The sequence below is a fragment of the Sus scrofa genome, chromosome 15, assembly GCF_054392235.1.
Source record: "Sus scrofa isolate SSC_HxYL_T2T_F1_AM1 chromosome 15, Sscrofa_HxYL_maternal_Yorkshire_Landrace_v2.0, whole genome shotgun sequence".
NCBI classification, from domain to species: domain Eukaryota; kingdom Metazoa; phylum Chordata; class Mammalia; order Artiodactyla; family Suidae; genus Sus; species Sus scrofa.
In genome coordinates, this window is record NC_139397.1 from 130,626,689 (window position 1) to 130,649,728 (window position 23,040).

Sequence of the window (23,040 nt, forward strand, 5' to 3'; positions counted from 1 at the left end):
GTTTTCTTTTTAAGACAATGTTAGAAGAAGAGTATGTACACAAAGAAGCCAGAGAGTGTTATTAGTAGAATCAGTCCACGTGAAATGCAAGTGGTGTGGAAGGGGCCCCAGAGTACAGGGATCAGAAGAGTCTAGATACAATCTATTGCATTTGGAGTGGATAAGCAATGAGGTCCTGCTGTATAATACAGAGAACTATATCCAATTACATGTGATGGAACATGATGGAAGATAATATGAGAAAAATAATGTATATATATATATATATATATATGTATAACTGGGTCACTTTTCTGTAAGCAGAAATTGACAGAATATTGTATATCAACTATAATAAAAAAAAAACTATAACAAAGAAGAGTCAAGAAAAATACTTTCAAAACAGATGAACCACCAGTATGTTTGTGTTTATGTATTTTTTCCTTAACCTGTACAAATAACTCCCCTCACTAAAGTCATTTTGGAAACTTATCTTTCAAAGTTTGTAAAGACATCAATGATTTTAGTTATCTTCACTTAAACAAGGTAATTTATCATCTAGTCAAGTGTTCATGTGTCTGCCAGGAAAGCTGTGAGCCAACATACATCATACTCAGTAGCTTCAAAGATTTAGTTTGCCTTCTTATGTGTGTTTGAATATAGAATTCATTTCAACCTGACATTTTTTACCTCTCATCATATTTTTCTTCTAATTAGGTTCTATAAATGTATTCCCCCCAATATGATATGTAATAAATTCCTTTCCTGAATTGGCCTTCTGAAAGTCACAAAGCAACATTATGATGAATTACAAAATAAATAATTTCCCTTCTACTGCGTTTATTTTGAGCAACAAAGTGCTGGAGAGAAGGAAACTGTTTCACTAGAAAGAAGACCCTCCTCATTGGTTACATGCCTGTGAGTTGAATGTTTCCAACACTGATCAACTCTACAGATTTACAGAACTGTATAGGTCTAACAGGGGCAGATATTTTTTCAGCTCAGAATTTGGGGATGTAATGGAATTACTGGAAGGGATCCATAAGGATAATCTTGGCTCCCATGTAAGCCCTGGAATTATCTACGTAGGTGTGGACCAAGACCATGATTTCTTTGGGAAATTGATTTCCTAAAGTCTAAATTGCAGAAGAAGGGAACAATGTCATTCATACAATGGACTATAAGAGAAATGATTGTCTAATTTTTATTTTTAAGTTATTATTTATTTCACTTTATAGACAAGTAAATGCATTATGTATTTGACTTGATATGGCTATGTTGAGATTGAACACGTTTCTGCTAATATTTAGGCTGGCATTTTAATAGGTGCTTAACATTGGACACATTCGTCCCCATTACATTGTAAAACATAGATGAAATTCTACATAAATAAGTTTAAAGAATTGTCATAGATAAAGTATTAGGCATTAACCTTGTAGACTCTTGATTTTAGAATGGGTTAGCTCCAGTATTTAACTAGCCACAATGATCATAATACTGCTTAATGTGCTCATCATTAATTTTACATACTTCTTTCTCATTTCCTTCTATGCCATTGTAGAGTGGGAATTGCCTTATGCATCCTGAATTCATTACTGTAATTTGTGTACTGTGCATTGACTGAAGCCAATTTAAGTGGTGTATTAGTGCAAAATTTGAACTCCTTTACTTTGTGTAGATAGTGGGCCATGGAGTTAATGTTTCATTTATAGAATTTATTATAGAATTATGATAATTTAGTAAAGATTCATGAACCTTTCCTGGATAATGCCTAATTTAAGTTGTACTGTAGTCTGAAACAAAGTTTTTTGTTTGTTGGTTGGTTGGTTTGTTTAATAAGCATGGCTACTGGTCCAAATAGCCTGACATCAAATTTTCATCAGCATAACTTTCTTCCTGAAAAGAAAAACCACAGTTATTGTTTCAAAACCAGAATTAGACATCAGTGTTCACCTAAATAAGACTTAGATATGATTATTTCCTAAATAAACCACCCTATTTTTCAAATGAAGAATCTGAGATCTTATGAACCTAATTAGATTGATGGCATTCAGGAAACTATAAGTTAGAGCTCTAGCCAGTATGTAGACCCTGGCCCATCTGACTTCTGAGCCAGTACTTTATAAGCTGTCCTGCCTGGCTGAAATGGATAATCACTGCTATTCCATTTATTGTCAGTATGAAACCATTCACTATTATCTCCCCATAACTTCCTTTTCTTCTCTTGCCCCACGTAGCATCGTCATGCACCCCCACAAAGAATTCCTAGTCTCCTGTGGGGAGGACCGTGTCTGGAAGTTGGTGGCACTCCCGAAAGGCAACGTGCTTCTCACGGGACTGGGCCACACCGACTGGCTTTCAAACTGCTGCTTCCATCCCAGGTCAGTGCACACAACTCCAGAGCAGCCTAATCTCTCCAGCAATGCACACATTTACTTCATGTCTTTGCTCTGATGCCTTTTTTTTTTCCTTAAACCACTTTATTATTGAAGTATGAATAACTACGTAATTAATGTATACAGCTTGATAAATTTGGAGGTAGGTATACATCCTTGAAACCATCACTACAATCTATACCATAAACACATTTATCATCTCCAAAAGTTCCTCCTACTCACTCTTATTATTGTTATTATAAAATCCCTTAATATAAGACTTACCCTCAGCAAATTTTTAAGTACTCAATAAGTATATTTAGTTGTAGTCTCTATGTTGTGCAATAGATCCATCGGACTTACTCATCTTATATAAATGGAACTTGAAACTTTATACTTTGCTGCCTTAGGTACCACTTTTATCTCGGCAACCCCACCTCTTTCACTGAATTTTGATAAGTGGCTTTCATTATATTGACTTTAGATTGATAGTTTTTGATATTTTGGTACATGTAAAACTTAGTCCACATGCTGAAGCATTTAAACTGGTCATAAGCTTCCCAAGACAGGCATTATAAATGCTCATTGTACTCACCAGCTCTGACAAGAACCATGGACTTCTGGCCAATAATGCATGCCGGTGTTTGCTTTGCCTCTGTTAATCTTGCATCTTTTCCTCTTAGTATTTTAGTTATTTACCAAAAAGGATCAGAAGGTAGTAATCAATTTCTTTAAAAATTCAGTGATACTTGCTCAAGAGAACAAAGCAGAACTGAAGGCACTGAGCCTTGTAATTTTCAGGATTCACTGAATTTTTATACCAAAAGCATGAGGACACAGAAAGTAAGACATTGTTAAACAGACATGCATTATTCTGGTGTCAGGAAACTCTGCCCACAGTTGGTGGTGGTCAACCCCTATCCCCAGTCCCAACTGTCTTCTCATTTTCTTCATTATACTTAGCATTTATAAGCATTCCTCTGTCTGACTCTTTTTTAACACTCTCTGGTCTAATTACTTTTAGAGGCTCATAGTTCTTAAGGCAACTTCCTAACCACTCCATTGGGAAATTTCATTCTTAGGAGGACTTTATTGATTTATCATGTGTTTACAAAACTTTAAAAAAAAAATCTTTGTCTTATCCTTGATATGGATATCAATGAAATTAGATTGAAATAAAAATAAGCACAAATGTTCAAAAATGTATGTTAATGAAAAGAGCGAATTATATTTTAATTTTAATTTTTGAAAATGTTTTCAAAATATAATTTTACCTTTGGTGCTAGATGTTTGAATTTAATTTTTGAATATGTAATAATTCCATATTTGGCATATGAATAAACAGGTCTGCACTACCTCTCACCTTTCAGGAACATAAAGCCCATTTTGCAAGCAGAGACAACACAATTAGAAGTGTAGCCTGTCGCTTACGTAGCTGCTTGGCATACTAACCAGGTTTCCATAATGCCCCATCTCCATGACAGCCAGTGACTCTGAGATTGTCTCATTAGTGTTTGACCAGCACACGGTCCTTTTAATAGATCTTCCTGTTTTCCCACTCAATTACTGAAATTAAATGAGGTGAAATACATCGTTATTCACCCATAGTATGAATTTACATTCAGTGCTTTCTCTGTCAGAATTTTAGTAAAATTCAACTACATGGCTTTTAAAAATAATGGGAGAAAATACATTTAGCTGTATGTGTTTTAAGGGAGACGTACTGAATAGCAAATATTCTTTTTGTAGAATTTCATTCTTAGGAGGATGAAAAATAATAAATGATTAATAGAAATGACAACAAAAAGCTTTATTTTATTTGGGGAAGATATCAGTTCTGAAGGAGTTTGTACTAGGCACGCAGACTTAGGGTTCCCAAGGGGGAAAGGGGAGGGAATGTGATGGATGGACGTTTTGGGGTTTTTGAGAGTCAAACTGTTATATTTGGAATGTATGGGCAATGGGACCCTAACTGTACAACATAGGGAAATGTGTGTGATTGGGTCACTTTGCTGTATAACAGAATTTGATGAAACACTGCAAATCAACTCTACTTTAATAATAATAAATACATAAATACATACATACATAAATAAAAGCATGGAATATGTAAATGATGCAACTATGAGAATATTATAAATTAAATTAATAGTTAGACATAAAAATTTAATTTGAAGTAGTTGGGGAGTTCCCATCATGGCTCAGCTGTAACAAACCTGTCTAGAATCCATGAGAATGAGAGTTTGATCTCTGACCTCGCTCAGTGGGTTAAGGATCCAGCGTTGCCCTGAGCTGTGGTGTAGTTCTAAGACATGGCTTTGGCTGTGGTATAGGATGGCACCTGCAGCTCTGATTTGACCGCTAGACTGGGAACTTCCAAATGGTGGCCCTAAAATAAAGACCAATAAATAAATAAATAATTGGGAAAAAAATCTATCATTTATACTTAAGACATACATGTTTGCAAATATTATTAACCCCTACATGTTGAAATTGATAAAGAGAAGGGATTTTGGAGCAGCTGGGAACTAGGAAGGTGAATGTAGAATCTGGATGCCATGGAGTTAGATGGATCAAATGAGGAATGGACATTTACAGGTAATGGAGCAAATTGGGGAACATAAAACCAAACAGACAAAAATACCTAAGATGCCTAGAATCTAAATAAGAGCAAGTCCTCTTTGTCCAAACCTTCAATATCTATGCAAACCTTATTACTTGTCCAGCTGGTGTTTATTCCCAGTAAATGTTAGCCACGTTTTTCTTTTCCCTAAAGATAATGATTGTTTTTATTAAAATATTTTCAACATTGACATTTTCTAACCAATTTTTAGCTCAAAAAATAAAATGTATGTGGAAAACTTTTAACTATATCATCCTTATACAAATATTAAACTATACAAACTGAAGACAGTTTAAAACTTTTACTAACAAAAGGTTCAGACTCCCAAAAGCTTTATTGTTTCAAAATAACACTATACACACAACTAAATCATTTCCTTCTATTGTTTATAGTAAAATTGGTTTTGTTTGTATCTAAGATTTTAAGTTTCTTAATAGAATTTACCTATCAAGACATTTTAGGAATGACATGGGTAACTAATTCCTGTAGAACGAGCAATTACTAAATGTTTACCACTAGATGGCAGTCACACATTGGTAAGGTAAAGCACCCTTTGCCTTTACTGGGTAGACTGATGAACTGGCTGTTGAAAGTTATCCATCGGTGGCTAAAAATGATGAAGGGGTGGAACAATGCAGATTTCTATTGGTTCTGCCTTTGTGCTGTTGAAAGAGTGAAATGTACAGTGCCAAAAATCAGGAATCTTAAGCATAATCCAATGCAAAGTAGTCATCCTGCTCTGACACATAAAATCAAAGTTTCAGATTGCCCATTTTAGCTTCAACTTTGCAAATCCTGTTAGTTTTCTCATCTGCAAAATGGGTACAACAGTAATACCTACTTTTCAGTTTAATGGTAAAGGCTAAATACCATCATCTATGAAAAACACAAATTCTGTTGCCTGGCACACATATGCTCAATAAATGTTGTCTGTTATTATTTTTCATTCATTGACAGAGAATGTAGACATAGCTCAATTTTTTTTTTAAATAAAACTGATAGCTTTAAACACAGTGGATTAAGAAGGACATTAATTGTGATGTCTGGGTTACACTAAGCTGGAATTAGAAGAATGCCATTAAACCATGAAATATCAGAAGATTATGTCTGAATTTCATACCAAGTTAAACATAGACATGTAAAAATTGAAAATCAAATATAATTAATGCAAAAAGATGTCTACTTAAAATATCTCTTTAAAAATTATACCAATAAGTTCATCTTATTTTGTTTTTATAGAAGAAAGAATTCTACATTTCCTTTTTTTAGGATTTGGTTGGCTAAAAAATGGCCAGAAACACCAAAAATTGCCTTTTAAAACAAAGGGTATTTAAAATAAATGTATTTTAAAATACTGTTTTTTTGGGGGGGGGGTTCTTCTTAGGGCTGCACCTGCAGCATATGGAAGTTCCCAGGCTAGGGGTCTAATTGGAGCTATAGCTGCGGGCCTGTGCCATAGCCACAGCAACATGGGATCCAAGTTGTGTCTGTGACTACACTACAGCTCAAGGCATCTCCAGATCCTTAACCTACTGAGCAAGGCCAGAGATCGAGCCTGCACTCATAGATACTAGTCAGGTTTGTTACCAGTGAGCCACAACAGGAATTCCTAAAAATACATTTAAAAATAAAATTTTTTTTTGTTTTTGAGGAATTAAACCATATAGTGTTTGACCTGCTGTATCCACAAACATGTATTATTATTTTTCATTCATTTAGTATAGCTTTGGGCAACCAAAACAGAGTTGCATGTCAATCTCCAGGTTGACTTTAAAGGATCAGTAAAACACACACTACACTACCTAAATAACATATTATTTGGTCTTTACCTATATCAGCCAACTGCTCAATAACAGTAACATTGTCTTGAATGTAAAATACAATGTCCAGTTCTCTGACGTTTGAAGTTGCATTTTCTTTTGTATGACCACAGCTTACTATGTGAAACAGCATGTATCTTCCCAAATGTCTCCATAAACTGAAAGTAGTTGGGATTAGCGGTTTAAACAATTTCACAGTGCTGCATTTTTTTTTCCTGATTTCACTGCCTGAGGCAGAAATAGAGCTGACAGCATCCTGTTAAACATAACTTCTACCCTTATAAGCTGATTTATGAATTGTGAATAAATGGGCCTCTGCAAAATCCTTCATACTCTCTCTTTGCTGTACGAGCTATCTATTCGTGTATTTATACGGTGCCTAAAACCAAAGTATGAAAGCTCTTTGACAAGTGTCTCATTTAGTTATTTAAAAAAATGGAAGAATGGTTAATCATTTTATTTGCTAGAAACATAAAGCCAAGGGTTCAAATTCCAAAACATCATTTAGGGATTGATGCAGCAATTCTCTAAGATTGTGATGCCCTGCTTCCTTCTAAGCTTCAGAGGTAGATGCTTTCCTAATCTGGAAACCTCAGTAGATATTTACCAAGGTAATTCTGAGATATACCTGTTAAATAATAATGTTCTACTTTTTGTTCTTTGATGAGGCATATGTTACGCTTCTGTTCTTCATATAGTCTGTCACTTTTATGTGAAGAAGCTGAACATTGAAGGTAACATTCTATTTCGTTAAGTGTTTTTGTCTAATTCTAAAAGTAGTACATGATCACCATAGAGAAAAGTATTAAGAAAATAAAAATTTCCTATAGTCTCCCAACTCAGTGAAAACTTGGAGAGACTGGCCCAGGGCTTTCCTCAGGCAAGTGGCAGGATCTGGTACTACATAAGAAGTACCTTCTAAAATCAGACTTGTTTTCATCTGTTGGTGTGACAAAAAACCAGCCATGTCATTTTATTTAATTTCTGAGAGCCTCCGTCTCAGCCTCAGATGCTCATTTGAAAATGAGGACTACCTACTTCATAAGGTTTTCATGAAGAATACATGAAAAAAATCTGAATAAAACATTTAGCAGCTTTGGACTCAGAGTAAACATTTGGTAAGAGTATCGTCATTGGTGGAGTTTGGAAGGTTCTAATTGAGATCTGGTTTAAACCAGTATTATCTCCAGGTCTCTTGGCCTGTCTCTCACTTTCTACAAGGAAAATAAAATCTGAGAAGTACTACAAGCTACTTTAGGACAGGGTCTATATCGTACACATCTTTGTATCCTTAGGAAATAGCATATCTATTGACATATTATGGGGAATCAATATTTATTTAATTAAAATGAACAGAGTTGAAAATTATAGACCCAGAATGTGGTCACTTCCTCTCATGCTTCTGGTCATATCATGTGATTATAGGGAAATATACACAAACACACACATGCATTGCACACTCACACAGACCATTTGTCACTACCGAGGTGGCTCTATCAAAGTAACCCCAAACCTGATATTAGTCCTTCCTTTGACATTTTACAAATATAAATATAAAACCTTCTCTGATTAATATTGCAATGGGGATAAATTTCATTCAAAAGCCCAGTCATTAGCAAAAGAAATCCTAGAATGGCAGAATAAGGGCGTTCAAAAATCTCTCCTTCAGAAAGCAGAGAGAATACTGGCAAAAATTGTCATAGTTAACTTTTTCAGAACTCTAGAACTTAAGCACGTATCAATTAAAAGAGCATTAATTAAAGAAAAATTTCTGCATCTGAGTAAGAATGTGACCTTTCATATGTTTTAACTCACCCAATTCCCATCCCTCTCTCTCCCCAACTCTGCAATAGCCTTGAAAACCAATTGTCTCACAACCATGGTAGCTGTGAAAACCAATGCCAGCATGTAGCAGAGCAGAACAAGTTTGAAGAGCTCCACAAAGCCCCATTCTCAGGGAAAGGTCACTATTTGAACTTCTCAGAAGCCCATTGCCATTTTCAGGGTTTGTTTTTATTTGACCTGACTCAAGGCTTACTCTCTATGGATGGACTGCTTTTTACGGCATTGGTAACAAACAAGTAGCAGTGCTTGTTTAATATTCCAACTGCCTAAGGTAACAATGACATTTGGGCAAAGCAGAGGTGAACTAAAATTCTTTTCTTTTTTTTTTTTTTTAAGTTAGACTTTTATTTGTTTATTATTTTTTTTGTCTTTTCTAGGTCTGCACCCACGGCATATGGAGGTTCCCAGTCTAGGGGTCTAATCGGAGCTGTAGCCGCTGGCCTACGCCACAGCCATAGCAAGCGGGATCAGAGCTGCGTCTATGACCTATACCACAGCTCATGGCAATGCCGGATCCTTAACCCACTGAGCAAGGCCAGGGATTGAACCCGCAACCTCATGGTTCCCAGTCGGATTTGTTAATCACTGAGCCACGATGGGAACTCCTAAAATTCTTAAACAGAAAAATTAGATAATTAACTGTCCATAAGGAGCTTTGAAACACTGTCATATTCATAGGGACATCAAAGGACACATGCATTTGGAGAGCTGGGTGCATGCCAGGAGAGACTTGGGAAAGGTCTGATCTCTCACAGCTGGCTGAACTTGAGACTTGTTCAAACAGGAAGTAAAGGCTAAGGCAGAGCTGTAAACTTGCAGAATGTTGAACAGGTGCCTCAACAGAGCCACTTGACAAAGACTGGATGACTTATTCTTTCAAGGCATTGAACCATTATCTGTTTAATCATTTGCTAAACAGGCAGACTTCTGTGGCCACGCACAACAAAGAAGAGAGACCTTAGTGAATTACTTTAGAAAAATCCCTAAAAACAACAAGGACAGCAAAAAGCAACAACAAACCCTGGGGAGGAGTCTCATTTACATACTTTCCCCATAGTACTATTTAAAATGTCAGGTTTTCAACAATGACAAAAAAAAAAAAAAGAGAGAGAGAGAAAAAAGCTGGAGAAAATACAGAATCTCTAAAATTATCATATAACAAAATGGAATTAAAATTGCAGATAGAATTAAAATTTATATTCAGCTGACCTTAAAATAAGATTATCCTGGATTATTCAGGTGGGCCCAGTGTAATCATAAAGCTCCTTAAAATGTAGAAGAGGGAGGCAGAAGGGTCAGAGCAGGAGTGATGTGATGCAGTGTGAGGTGAGAAAGAGCAGCTCCCCTCAAGACACCTGAAAGAACCAGACCTTTTGATATCTTGTTATTAGCCCAGGAAAACATATTTCAGAGTTTTAGGAAATTTGTGTTATTTTCTTCCACTCTGTGGTAATTTGTTACAGTAGGAAAAAGAAAACTAATACGCAATACTACTATGTTAAATTTATTCCTAAGTATTTTTTTATTTTTGATGCTACTATAAATGAAATTGTTTTAATTTAATTTTTTGAGATTATTCAATGCTAAGGTAAAGAAATAGACTTGATTTTTGTATATTGATCTTGTATCTCTATACAATACCACTAATTTTGATAATTTTAGTAGAGTTCTTAGAATTTTCTTTTTATCTTCGCATGTTATCTGTGAGGTTAGTGAGTGTTCCTTTTCCTTTTCCAATATGATTGCTTTTTATTTTTTTAAACAAATTGTTCACCTAAAACCTCTAGAACAAGGTTCAATAAACATAGCAAGAGCAGATATCCTTGTCTTATTTCTGATTTTAGGGGGAAAGTTTTCCATTTTACATCACTAAGTACGTTAGTCATGAATTTTTTGTAGATGTATTTATCAGGTTGAGGAATTTCCTTTCCATTCCCAATTTGTTAAATGCATTTATCATAAGAGAGTGTTAGATTTTATTAAACACTTTTTCTGTAACTATTAAAATGGTCATGTAGTTTCCGTATTTTATTCTATCAATATAGTGTTTTATATTGATTGATTTTTGTATGTCGAATGACTTTGCATTCTTGGAAAAAAACACTAGTTGGTCATGGTTATAACCTCCTTTCTAAAGAATCAGGTTATGACATTTTATAAGTTTCATGTATACAAATTATACTTCAACTTCTGTGTATACAACAGTTGTGCTCACCACTAAAATTTAGTTTCTATCCATCACCAGACAATTGACCCTCTTCCTCATTTCACCCTCCCTACACTCCCCATCCGCTTTGGTAACACTACTCTGTTCTCTGTAACTATATGTTTATTTTTGGGTTTTGTTTTGCTTGTTTACTTAATATTCCACCTTTGAGTGACATGATACAGTATTTCTCTATTTGACTTATTTCACTTAATATAATACTCTCCAGATGTATCCATATTGTCAGAAATGGCAAGATTTCACCTTTTTTATGGCTGAGAAATGTTCAATTGTATCTATATATACCACAACTCCATCATTCATTCATTCTTTACTGGGCACTTAGGTCATGTCTGTGACTTGGCTGTTGTAAATAATGTTGCAATGGACATAGGGGTGTATATATATTTTAAATTAATGTTTTATGTTCTTCAGATAAATACCCAGAGGTGGAATAACTGGATCATGTGGTAGTTCTATCAGATTTTTAAAGAATCTCTATACCATTTTCTATAGTGTCTGTGCCAATTTAACACTTCCATGACAGTGTAACGAGGGTTCCTTTTTCTCCACAACCATTCTAATGCTTGCTATTTCCTGCCTTTTTGAAAATCCTTTTAATATGTTGCCAGATTCAGTGTGCTAGTTTTTTGTTGTTGTTGTCGAGAATGTTTTCATGTATATTCATAAGAGATATATTACAATTTTCTTGTGATGTTTTTCTCTAGTTTAAGATTCAAAGCAATACTGACCTCACTGAATGAGTTGTTTCCCCCATCTTGTATTTTTTGGAAGAATTTGTAAAGGATTAGTATTAATTCTTTAAATATTTGGCAAAATTCGTCAGTGAAACTGTCTGGTTCTGTTCTTTTCTTTGTGGAATGATTTTATTTTATTCATCCATTTCATCTAGATTATCTGATTTGTTGCCATATTATTGCCATATTTATTGCCATATTGTTCAATTTCCTGTATTATCTTTGTAATTCTGGAAATTTGGTAGCAATGCCCTTTTTAATTGTTGATTTTAATAATTTTAATAATTTTAGTCTTCTCTTTTTGTTGCTCATATTGGGTCAAGATTTGTGAATTTTATTACTTTTTTCAAGAACCAACATTTATTAATTATTTTCTATATATTTTTAAAATTATCTTTTATTTATTTCCACTATAGTATTTATTTAATTCCTTCTATTTCCTTTAGATTTAGTTTTCTCTTTTCCTCCCTTCTTAATGTGGAAGGATATGATATCATGGTGATCTTTATTATTTTTTAATGGACTGTTTACAGCTGCGAATTTCTTTCAAAGAAATGCTATAGAAGCATTTTATGCATTTTAAAATGCTATATTTTTGCTCTCAAAACAAAATATACTAATTTTTCTTTCCATTAAGTACAGTATGAGCTATAGGTTTGAGTGAAACTTCTTTTTTATCTTTATTATTAAATATATTTTGATATCAGATGTTTAAACAACTCTAGTTAGTTGGTGATATCATTTACTGCTGGTATGGTTAGAGCAATATTTTCAATATATTCTTGAGTTCTTTTTTTCTTTTCGATTCACGTCTTAGTGATTTTTGGGTTCCCTTCAAGCATGGATCCATAGTATTTCGTAATTCACTGATTCTTCATGAAGACAGAATTTCTCATTTTAAATAAAAACACCCTGATTCCAATCTTTTTATCTAATTCAAAGCATTAAAATTTATTGAGATCTGGTTGATTTACAATATTATGTAAATTTCAGGTTTTACAACATAATGATTCATACTTTTTAAAGCTTATACTCCATTTATAGTTATCATAAAACATTGGACCTATCCTCTGTGCTCTACAATATATCCTTATAGCTTATTTATTTTGTAGTCTGTACCTCTAAATCCCTCTTATTATCCCCCCCATCCCTCCCCTGTACCCTCTACTTGGTTTCTTATATCTGAGGGTCTATTTCTTTTTTGTTATATTCACTACTTTGTTTTATTTTTTATTTTATTTTTTTGTTTCAAAAATCTCTTTTTATTTTTTTTATATCATTATTTTTATTTTTTTCCATTATAGCTGGTTTACAGTGTTCTGTCAATTTTCTACTGTACAGCAAGGTGACCCAGTTACACATACATGTATAGATTCTTTTTTCTCACATTATCATGCTCCATCGTAAGTGACTAGATATAATTCCCAGGGCTATACAGCAGGATCTCATTGCTTATCCATTCCAAAGGCAACAGTTTGCATCTATTAACCCCAAGCTCCCAATCCATCCCACTCCCTCCCCCTCCTCCTTGGCAACCACAAGTCTATTCTCCAAGTCCATGAGTTTCTTTTATGTGGAAAGATTCATTTATGCCATATATAAGATTCCAGATATAAGTGACATCATATGGTATTTGTCTTTCTCTTCCTGACCTACTTCACTTAGTAAGAGAGTCTCCAGTTCCATCCATGTTGTTGCAAATGGCATTATTTTGTTCTTTTTATGGCTGAGTAGTATTCCTTTGTTTTATTTTTTTAGATTCCACATATAAGTGATAACATATTGTATTTTTTCCTCTGACTATTTCACTAAGCATAACAACCTTCAAGTCCCTCCATGTTGTCACAAATGACAAAATTTCATTCTTTTCATCATTCTTTTATATGGCCAAGTAGTGTTCCCATACAAGAATGTATAGAGCGTCTTCTTTATCCATTCATCTGTTGAAGGACACTTACATTGCTTCCATATCTTGGCTATTATACCACAGTCAAGACAGTCTCTATTCATATTATTTTAATAATCATTTTTTCCACTTCATCTTTATGTTTTCTCCTTCTCCTATTGCTCTTAAACCCATATTTGATCTTCCATATCTGCATGTGTATGGGGAGGTGTTTGATGATCTTTAATAGATATTATGAATTATTTAACTAGCTCTAATAATCTGGATTTTACCTTGAAGTAATTAGTTACAAATAAATAAAGATTAATAGGATATATTATCAAATATGTATATTATAAACACATGTCAGTTAGGTGATCTGTGTAACCTAGCTAAGAAATAAAGCAGCATAACTTTTTGGCCTTGTGAATTTCTAAAAAATTTTAAAATTGAAGTATAATTAACATTCAATATCATATCAGTTTCAGGTATACAATATAGTAACTTGACATTTATATATATTGTGAATTGGTTTTCCTGATAAGTCTAGCAACTGTCTGTTACCATATAAAGTTATTACAGTATTATCGCCAAGTTTATCGTCTGTTTTTATCACCTTCATCTAATTCATCTCTTTCCTCCTTTCTTATTTAGGTGCAAAGTTAAAATTATTATTTTTTATATTAGTAAACAACATTTATATAATGATATATTTATATTTGTAACTCCATTGCAGATTTTCATTAGATAAATTATGTTTCCCCTTGCTCCATGGAAAAGACATGCAGTTACAGTTCTTTAATGTCTGTAAACAATGACACACCAAATATGTATCCCCATTTAGGGGTGCTCTTTGAATTTCACTGAAGAGCTAAGAAACAGCCTCTGCTACCCTCTTCTTTCTCCTGATTTCTGAGTCACATCCATATCTGCCACCTACCACTGCTAGTGTTGAAACCCACCCTCAAAAAGCTTTAATTGGATTCATATTAAAATAGCTTATTTCACTTTCATAAAGCTGTCATTGTATTAAATCTTGCTGTTTTTGCCAGAGACCAAGATTTGACTCTAGTCTGACTTATTACATGGCAGGAGAATACTTGGTTTTCACATAAATAAAATATTTAGGTCATGGATTCATACTCGACAGGCTTAACAGAATACAGTAGTTCACATCCATTTTTTTTTTCAACCTGAGTTATAAGATTGAGATAGCTTGGAAGGGATACTCCTAGTGCTACCACCCTAAACTCCCTTGGGTCTTCAGCTAGCTAATGATGCATGTTCAAGAAATGATGACACTTGCTTTACCTGAAGAAACTAAGAAGTTGTCAATGGCCTACCCATACTTCTAGATGAGTGAGCCATAAGTGATACTTATCCCATTAGCAGAAAACATTTGATCACACGGAACTGACATATTAAAATATATATTCAGCATATATATATATATTCCTTTCTTGAGTCGGGTGTGTCATCCTGTGTCCCATATTTACAAATACCCACATCCCTGGAAGCACTACATGATCCTCATTTCAGATTTTTCCTATCCCACCTCTACTTTCTCTAACTTCATAGATTCTAAGTTGTCTTGAGCATTTTGGAAATATGATGCAGCAGTTTTCTAGCTATTTCTCTTTTCTTTGTTAGTGAATGGGTTTCAGAGAGAGTTATTTTTTCTGATTCTTTAGAATTGTCCCCTTCTGACTTTTAGCATCATTTCAAATATCTTCTGGTTTAAGGGGGAAAAAAAGATGAAGAAATAACTCTATTGAAAACTGGTCTAAGTGTACTGATTTTTCCAATTATTTTACATGCCCTTTTCAAAAAGAAACCTTAAAGCTTCTGTGCTTTCTGTTTCTCTTAGTCATTTTCCCAAAAGGAAGGCCATCTTCTGAGATTTTTGATTCATTCAAATCTAGAGGGAGCTCCCCCACTGGGCATTCTGCTATACTTTAGACAATTGTTCCAGAAAACACCCCTTACTGCAATGACCTTCTGCATATTATCAAGTCTAGTTCCATAAATTCCCCTCTGTTCTCTAAGGAGGTTTTAATGAGATTTTCTAAGATCTTTTTTTGAATAGTTCTTAATGCTGCTCTTTTAAAAATTCCAAACCATACCTTTATGCATTCTTCCAGCCAATTTGGTCTGTAATATATTTAGAAGACACTCCTTGAGCTTCTGGGCATCTGATGGCAATTTTCTTGGTTTTAATCTTAGTGTGTTCATTCCTTGTTTTCTTTTTTTCCTGGTCATTCCTATAAACTCTGGGTCGGGGAGTTAGAGGTGTGGATCCATAGCATCATCTTACTCAGAAGCCTGCATTTATTTTTAATAGATGATTAAAATTCACCTTTAAGGTCACTTTCATTCTTGAGTTTTTATGTAAGCAAATTTTGCCCTAAGACTATTTCCGTAGGCAAGAAGTTTCTCAGGTCAAATAGATGCTGTCAAAATAATGACTTCAGGAACTGTTAAATGTCATGAGGAACTAACATTTTGCCTCTGGTTAAACCAAAAAAATCATTCAACTGTATATAAGGTATAAAGAAATATTAGCTTATGATCTAACCTTGCTGATTGATGGCCTGATTAAATTACAGAGGAAACCTTGGCAAGTTACTGCAGATTGTACAAAATTTTGTTGCTCCAGGAATATCAGAAAAGCTCACAGGTCTCACCTCAAAAAGGCATTATAATATATATGAAAACATTCTAACTGAGAGGATGTAACACCTTGGAAGACAACATTAAGCTCTCAAGTTGAGATTTGTCATTCTGGATCTACAATGTGCATTGATGTACACCCATATGGGTAAACTGGTCATGGCATGGCTCTTCCATTTATTTTCAACTCTTTTCAAAGTCTGTATCAAATACTCAGCACAGTCATAGAGTGATAATAGCCATCATGAAGACAGTAACATGACAGAAGCAAATTTAAAAAGTATTGTTACTGATCAATAGCAAGATAGGCAATAAAAAGGTATTAGGAATATATTAAATATACCATTATTTAATTTTGTTAGCATCCGTGTTGGAGAGAATCAAACCTGTTTTCTTTTCCAAATTTTTAAATTTTAAATTTTTTTTTTTGGTCTTTTTGTCTTTTTAGGGCTGCACTGATGGCATATGGAGGTTCCCAGGCTAGGGGTTCAATTGGAACTGTAGCTGTCAGCCTACGCCAGACCCACAGCAACACAGAATCTGAACCATGTCTGTGACCCACACCACAGCTCATGGCAATGTCAGATCCTTAACCCACTGAGTGAGGCCAGGGATAAAACCCACATCCTCATGGATGCTAGTCGGGTTTGCTAACTGCTGAGCCACTATAGGAACTCCGAACTTCTTTTCTTAAATACAGTTCACTCGCAGATGATAAACAGTGGCAAAGGCTAAAGCAAATCATAACTTATGGTGGACCAATTAGAAGGTGAGTCTAAAGGTAGAATAGTCAAGTAAACTATTAGCATAGTCCAGGTGAAAACTAAGAAAGATCTACCAACCTACCAACCTTTTTTAATCTGGATTCTTTAAGGGAATTAAACCCTACATAAATTATTTGTGTGATACTTTCTCAGTTCTCTAAACCTGGATTTCTGCATCTATAGGAGGTAAATAAATGTAGTACATTCAATGTGTATATTAGGGCATTAGGGCTTAAGTCTCTTGCTAGACCCCTGACCGAAAAAGGCTAAGGCCTAGTGAGTAGTGATAGATTAAACATGATTTATAAAGGTATAGAAAAGATAGGTACACTAAGAATAATTCTCCCTATCAGAATTAGGAAATATTGAATAATTAATATGGTCCAGATTTTCAACATGTAAAACTGGGCTTCTGAGATTATATATATGTATGTGTGTATATGGTGTGTGTGTATACACATGTAAAGGGATTTTTGAAAATTTTATAACTTTATCTTGGGTTTATTTAGTTTGAAATATCCTTAGAACTTTTAGGTAAAGATATTCAGTATGTGAATCTGAATCTTAGGAGAGATATGATTTGATAGTATATGAGTTATCTACTGCCACAATAGTGTTGCATAATAAAACACTTTATATGTATTTAGCTATTAATACAAGAATTATTTCTTCAGCTCATAATTTTGTAGGTTATCATTTAATACTGGGCTTATCTGGGAAGATCTGATTTCAACTGGCCTCTTGCCTGTATCTGCTTTTAGGCCAAGTCCTCTGGTGGCTCAACTTCTGTTAGTATTATTGGAGTGCCTTCAAAATCTTCTAGATGTCTCACCCTCTACATGCTTCTCACATCCTTCCCATAGGCTAGTTTGGATGTGTTCTTACAGAGAAGCTCAGGTACAAAGACAAGCAAGTTCAACTTTGTAAGAGCACCGACAGTCTTGTGCATGTTCTCTTGGGGACTATGCTGGAATGAGCATGATGTAATTTCCTTCTTATTATATTGGCCAAAACCCAGAGTAAGAGAGGGTATGGACTACAGAGTAACAAGTGTTACCAGAAAGATGTTACTGGAATCCAGGTTCTTATTCATGGAGCCCAAGAATGAACTTCACAAACACACAGCACACAGTAAGAAGCAAAAAGTCTATTACAGGAAAGCAAATAGCTCCCAGCAAAGACACTGGGGGGGAGGAATCCCCCTCCTCTAATTTTCTAAGGGGGTTTTATTTCTTAAAGACTAGAGTACCAACGTGGGACCCAGATATCAGTTCTTTTTCCCACTGGCCTTGCCCTGTTTACCTATATCAGTAATCAAATCATTATCAAAGATTTCTAATTGTCAATATCAATCCTGTATCAGTCCTTGTCCGATAGGGGTCTTAGAGGTGGATATGCCCCTTAAGATTTATGGTGTCTTTGTTCTTCTTTTCCCTAGACTGTGAGTTGCTGGGAGTCTCCCTCCCTTCCTCTCATTCCTTTTCTATCAGTTGAGGAGTGGGTTAGAGATTAACATCCACCTGTTTGTAAAACAGATATACTCTGGAGTAAACAAGGCCAGTGGGGATATTATTCCCTGGACCCTTAAGTTACAGATGTTAATTAATGAGCATATCAAGGAATATATCAAAGCTCATGTTCCTACATTAACTACCTGAGTTATTCTGCCTCACAAGGTCAAGGGCTTGGATACAGGAAGAGGTGGACAGTTGAATTCGTTTTTGCATTCTATCATTTCATATGAATGGATTGTCTATTCCGAGAAAATCCCAGTTTCTACCTGCTATCTGTATAGAATTATTAATAGCACCCCCTTACTCTAAAAATTGCTCCAAATTGACTGATAAATTATATGGAAGCCCTGCAATGTGAGGAATGATTAAGGATAGATGAACTAATTGAAACAAAATGTGCAAAGGGAGAAAAAGAGATGATTTAAAATAAGAGTCTATGAAGGAGGTGCCAGGCAGCAGGAGATGAGCCAGGACAGAATGGATCTGAGGAAGCCAGGAGAAAAAGACATGCACGAAAGAGGGTTAAATGACATGGTAAGCATCACTTAGGTGTGAGGTCAGATATGGAGGGAATATGTGCACATTTGACAATGAGGCTTTTATGATCATAGGGTTCAGAAGAGTGATTGCAGTGGATTACTAGACCCTAGTTCTTATTCTCATGCTGATTTAACTTTGAAACTTTTGATTTGCCTATTTTGGGTCTTAGAGTTAAAACAGGAGGGATTGGTCTCTGAGGAATGATGTTCTTAGAGTGAGAACATTCTCATGGTCTGAATATTAAATACGGACTCCAGACTAAAACCAAATGTGCAAGAACCAAGCCCTATCGCTTATTTTTCTTCCCAGTCCATCACTTTGACACTAAATAAAAATGAGTCTGATGTATATTTATTAGGAATTATTCTCATTTTATGTTTATAAAATCATGTTTTCTCTGTATTTAATATCTTTGACACAAAACTCAGTAAGACCTACTATTTATATATAATATTTAATATTACATTATTAAATATTAACCAGGACATTATTTTAAAACATTGGGGAAGCTGTGGTAACTCAGCCTGATACAAAACCCTACTGAGACTATTAAAATAAGACACCTTTAAGGCTTGTCAAGATATTTTTTGACAATTGTCCTAACTTTAATGAAGCAAATAAGATAATACCAATTTTTCTGGTAGAGAGTTTACTTTAAAAACCTTTGCAGATATGACATTGAGTGAACGTTTCCAACCTAAGCAGGTGCAACCTTAATGACAGTAAGTGACATTAATTTTTTTAAATAACAAACCTCTGCATTTCAAGTGTAGGGACATTGCTTTCAATAATTTAAAGCTTCAAGGATAATTAATTGACTAACACATAAAAGGACAGAAAATCTGTCTAGTATTGACTTTGCAACATAAAAGAAAACAAAAGAAAAGAAAAAAGAAAATAAAAGGAAGAGAAAAAACTCACAATTTTCATGTACTTGAATCTTTTTCTTGCCTGCTACTTACACTTTGCAAACCTGTTTTGTGTGGGTGGACATCAAATTCCCTTTGGGATTCTCAGTTTCATCTATTTTATCAATAAAAAGAACCTTTTTGTGGAGAAAGGAATAAATCACATATAAATGAAATACAAGAGATTACACCAGAAGCAGAGCTTTTACCTTGGCTAATCCAATAGCTTCGGCCAAATATTTCAAAGTCAAAAGCATTATAAGTATTCTACAAGGTATGTCTGGCAAAGAGAAATCAATAACAGAGTATTGGATTTGATTAAAATGTTTATTTTTTCCCTCCATCCTTCTCCTTCCCAAGCTAAATAGCCCTTTCCCATACTAATATGATCTTTGTTATGGTTATTGGCTGCCCTTGTTTCTTGTCGTAATGCCACAGGCCTTAGAAGTCATTTTTGAATCATGTTCTTTTCTGTTTCTCCATAATTTCAGTATTGGGGTTTGTGCTCTGATGTCATGTCATGTGTCACTGAGCTTATTAACAGACTTCAAAAAGATTTTACCAACCTCATTTATACAAATTATTTATTTTGAGTATGACAACTTTTTAAAGCATTTTATAATGTTCATAAAAGAGGAAACATGTTTAGCAAGATAATTCAGACCAAGTTTCCTCAGCTCCACCGTAGTTGTCTTTTCAACAATTTTGCTCATCAAAGGCTCTTGGCTATCACAGTAAATTCCAGAAAACTGGAGTTCCCATCATGGCTTAGCAGAAACGAATCTGACTAGCATCCATGAGGATGCAGATTTGATCCCTGGCCTCACTCAGTGGGATAAGGATCTGGCATTCCCTTGAGCTATGGTGTAGGCTGCAGATGGAACTCATATCTGGCATTGCTATGACTGTGGCATACGCCAGTGGCTATAGCTCTGATTTGACCCCCAGCCTGGGAGCCTTCATATGCTGCAGGTGCAGCCCTAAAAAAAGACAAAAAAAAAAAAAAAAAAAAAAAGAGAAAAGAAAATTGTAGAAAACTGATTGTGATGTTTATCTAGCACCTCAAGGCCTTTAGTCAATTTTTTTTCTGCTAGGAATGTTCACTGAACTCTCTATTCCCTCAGCCTCAGCCTTTATATAACTAACTCTTAATCTGTTTTCAGGGCTAAGTATCTCAGCTTCCATCTGCTGTAACAAATTACCATAGACTGGGTGGCTTAAACAATAAACATTTATTTCTCAATCTGGAGGCTAGGAAGTTCAAGACCCAGGTGCTGGTAGAGGGGGTATCTGGTGAGAGCCTGCTTCCTCATTTGCTGATGGCCACCTTCTCATTGTATTCCCACAAGGTGAAGAGCAAGGAAGAAGCAAGCTCTCTTGTGTCTTTTCTTATACGGGCATTATTTCCATTCACAGGGGCTCCAACCTCATGACCTAATTACCTCCCACTGTCCCTCTCTCCAAATACAGTCACATTAGGGATCAGGTTTTCAGCATATGAATTAGGAGGAGTCACAAACCTTCATTCCTTAGCACCAGAGTTTCAAAGTCACTGTTAAGGGCACCTTTCCTTGATCCTCCCAGATTAGGATAATTTCCAAGATACAGTTTTTCATGTAACATCTCTTATCAGCATTTATCACCCAAGAATTTTTCTTAAAAGAATACCTGTGTTTGGGAGTTCCCGTCGTGGCTCAGCAGTTAACAAACTTGACTAGCATCCATGAGGATGCAGGTTCGATCCCTGGCCTCGCTCAGTGAGTTAATGATCCAGCATTAGTGTGAGCTGTGGTGTAGGTTGCAGATGCAGCTTGGATCCTGCATTACTGTGGCTGTGGTGTAGGCCGGCAGCTACAGCTCTGATTTGGGCCCTAGCCCCGAAACTTGTATATGCTGCGGGTGGGGCCCTAAAAAGGCAAAAAAAAAAAAAAAAAAAAAAAAAAAGAATACCTGTGTTCTCTGCTGGATTGTGAACTCTGGGATAGTAGGACTGATATCCACACTATTTGCTTCTCTGTTCCCAACATCTTACGGCACTGAAAAATATTTGCCATCATACTGATATTCTAGTTGCTATTTTAAGATATCATGATATCCTTTATGGCTCTTCTCTAACAAACTGTCTTACTTTTATGTCTGCATCTCCTAAGTTTATACTGTCCAGCACTCACTTATTTGTTATCCTAAAACACTGCTATTTATCATGTTATATTCCAGTGCAACTTCTCTGTCATGATCTGTTATTTCTGGAAAAAAAAAAAGAGAGAGAGAGAGAGTTATCTTTAGCATTAACAGTCAAGGCCCTCCAAATTTGAAACATAAATTTTCTGATCTTGGCACACCCTTTTTATCCAACACAAACACTTAGTGTTAGCAAAAGTACCCAAGAAACTGGGTACAAAATACTTATTCCTGTTCTTACACTTTTTCTCTCTACCCTGTTTCCTTACTCATTGTAGATGTTTTCTACTTTCTCATTTTTCCATCTAAAGCCTGCCCCGCTTTGAAGTTCATGCACGTCTCACACCTAATACAAAGCATTCTTTAATGGTTCCAGTCTTCAGTGATTTCTCTTTGTGTTCAATTTCTATTAAATATTACTATTTTAGTCATGATTCTTCACATTTTACCATTTACCTTAAAAGAAGACTTTATTTCTCCTTTGCTATCATAACACTTCAAATGTTTGAAAAACTAAGTGATAAAAAAATGCAGAAACAGTATATATATATATATATATGTATATATATATATATACACACACACATATATAAACAATGCACTGAAAAAATTAATTGCTAATTCATGACTGTGAATACATATTTTGAACAATATAGTGGTTAAAATGGTATTAACATTCTTTAACAGTTAATTGATATGACTTAAGAAAAAGCAGACATTGGAGAAATACTTAGGATATTGCAGATTAAGATGGATCAAACAGCATTTTGCAATTTTTGCTGGTGAAAACAAACAAAGTCAGGAATACATGACAAAACAATTCATCAGCTGCCATTGAAAAATGAAACACATGTAATTTCTTGATAAAAAGTTGAGGAATGTGTAGCCAAAGGGGGAAAAAAGATTCTGTTGGAACATATGAAGTCTCTAATGCTTGTCTCAGTCTTAACCACCTTACTAAAAAAAGGTAAA

General features: G+C 34.9%; 1 protein-coding gene across 13 annotated transcripts in view; it reads left to right on the plus strand.

Moving 5' to 3' along the window:
• SPAG16 (sperm associated antigen 16) overlaps window positions 1-23,040 on the plus strand; it is a 959,311-nt gene that overhangs the window by 445,081 nt on the left and 491,190 nt on the right. For all 13 annotated transcript variants that reach the window (XM_084999006.1, XM_084999017.1, XM_084999011.1 and 10 more), the window contains one exon: window positions 2,217-2,360. In XM_084999006.1, coding sequence (XP_084855132.1) covers window positions 2,217-2,360 — 144 coding nt within the window. The remainder of the gene's footprint in view (window positions 1-2,216; window positions 2,361-23,040) is intronic.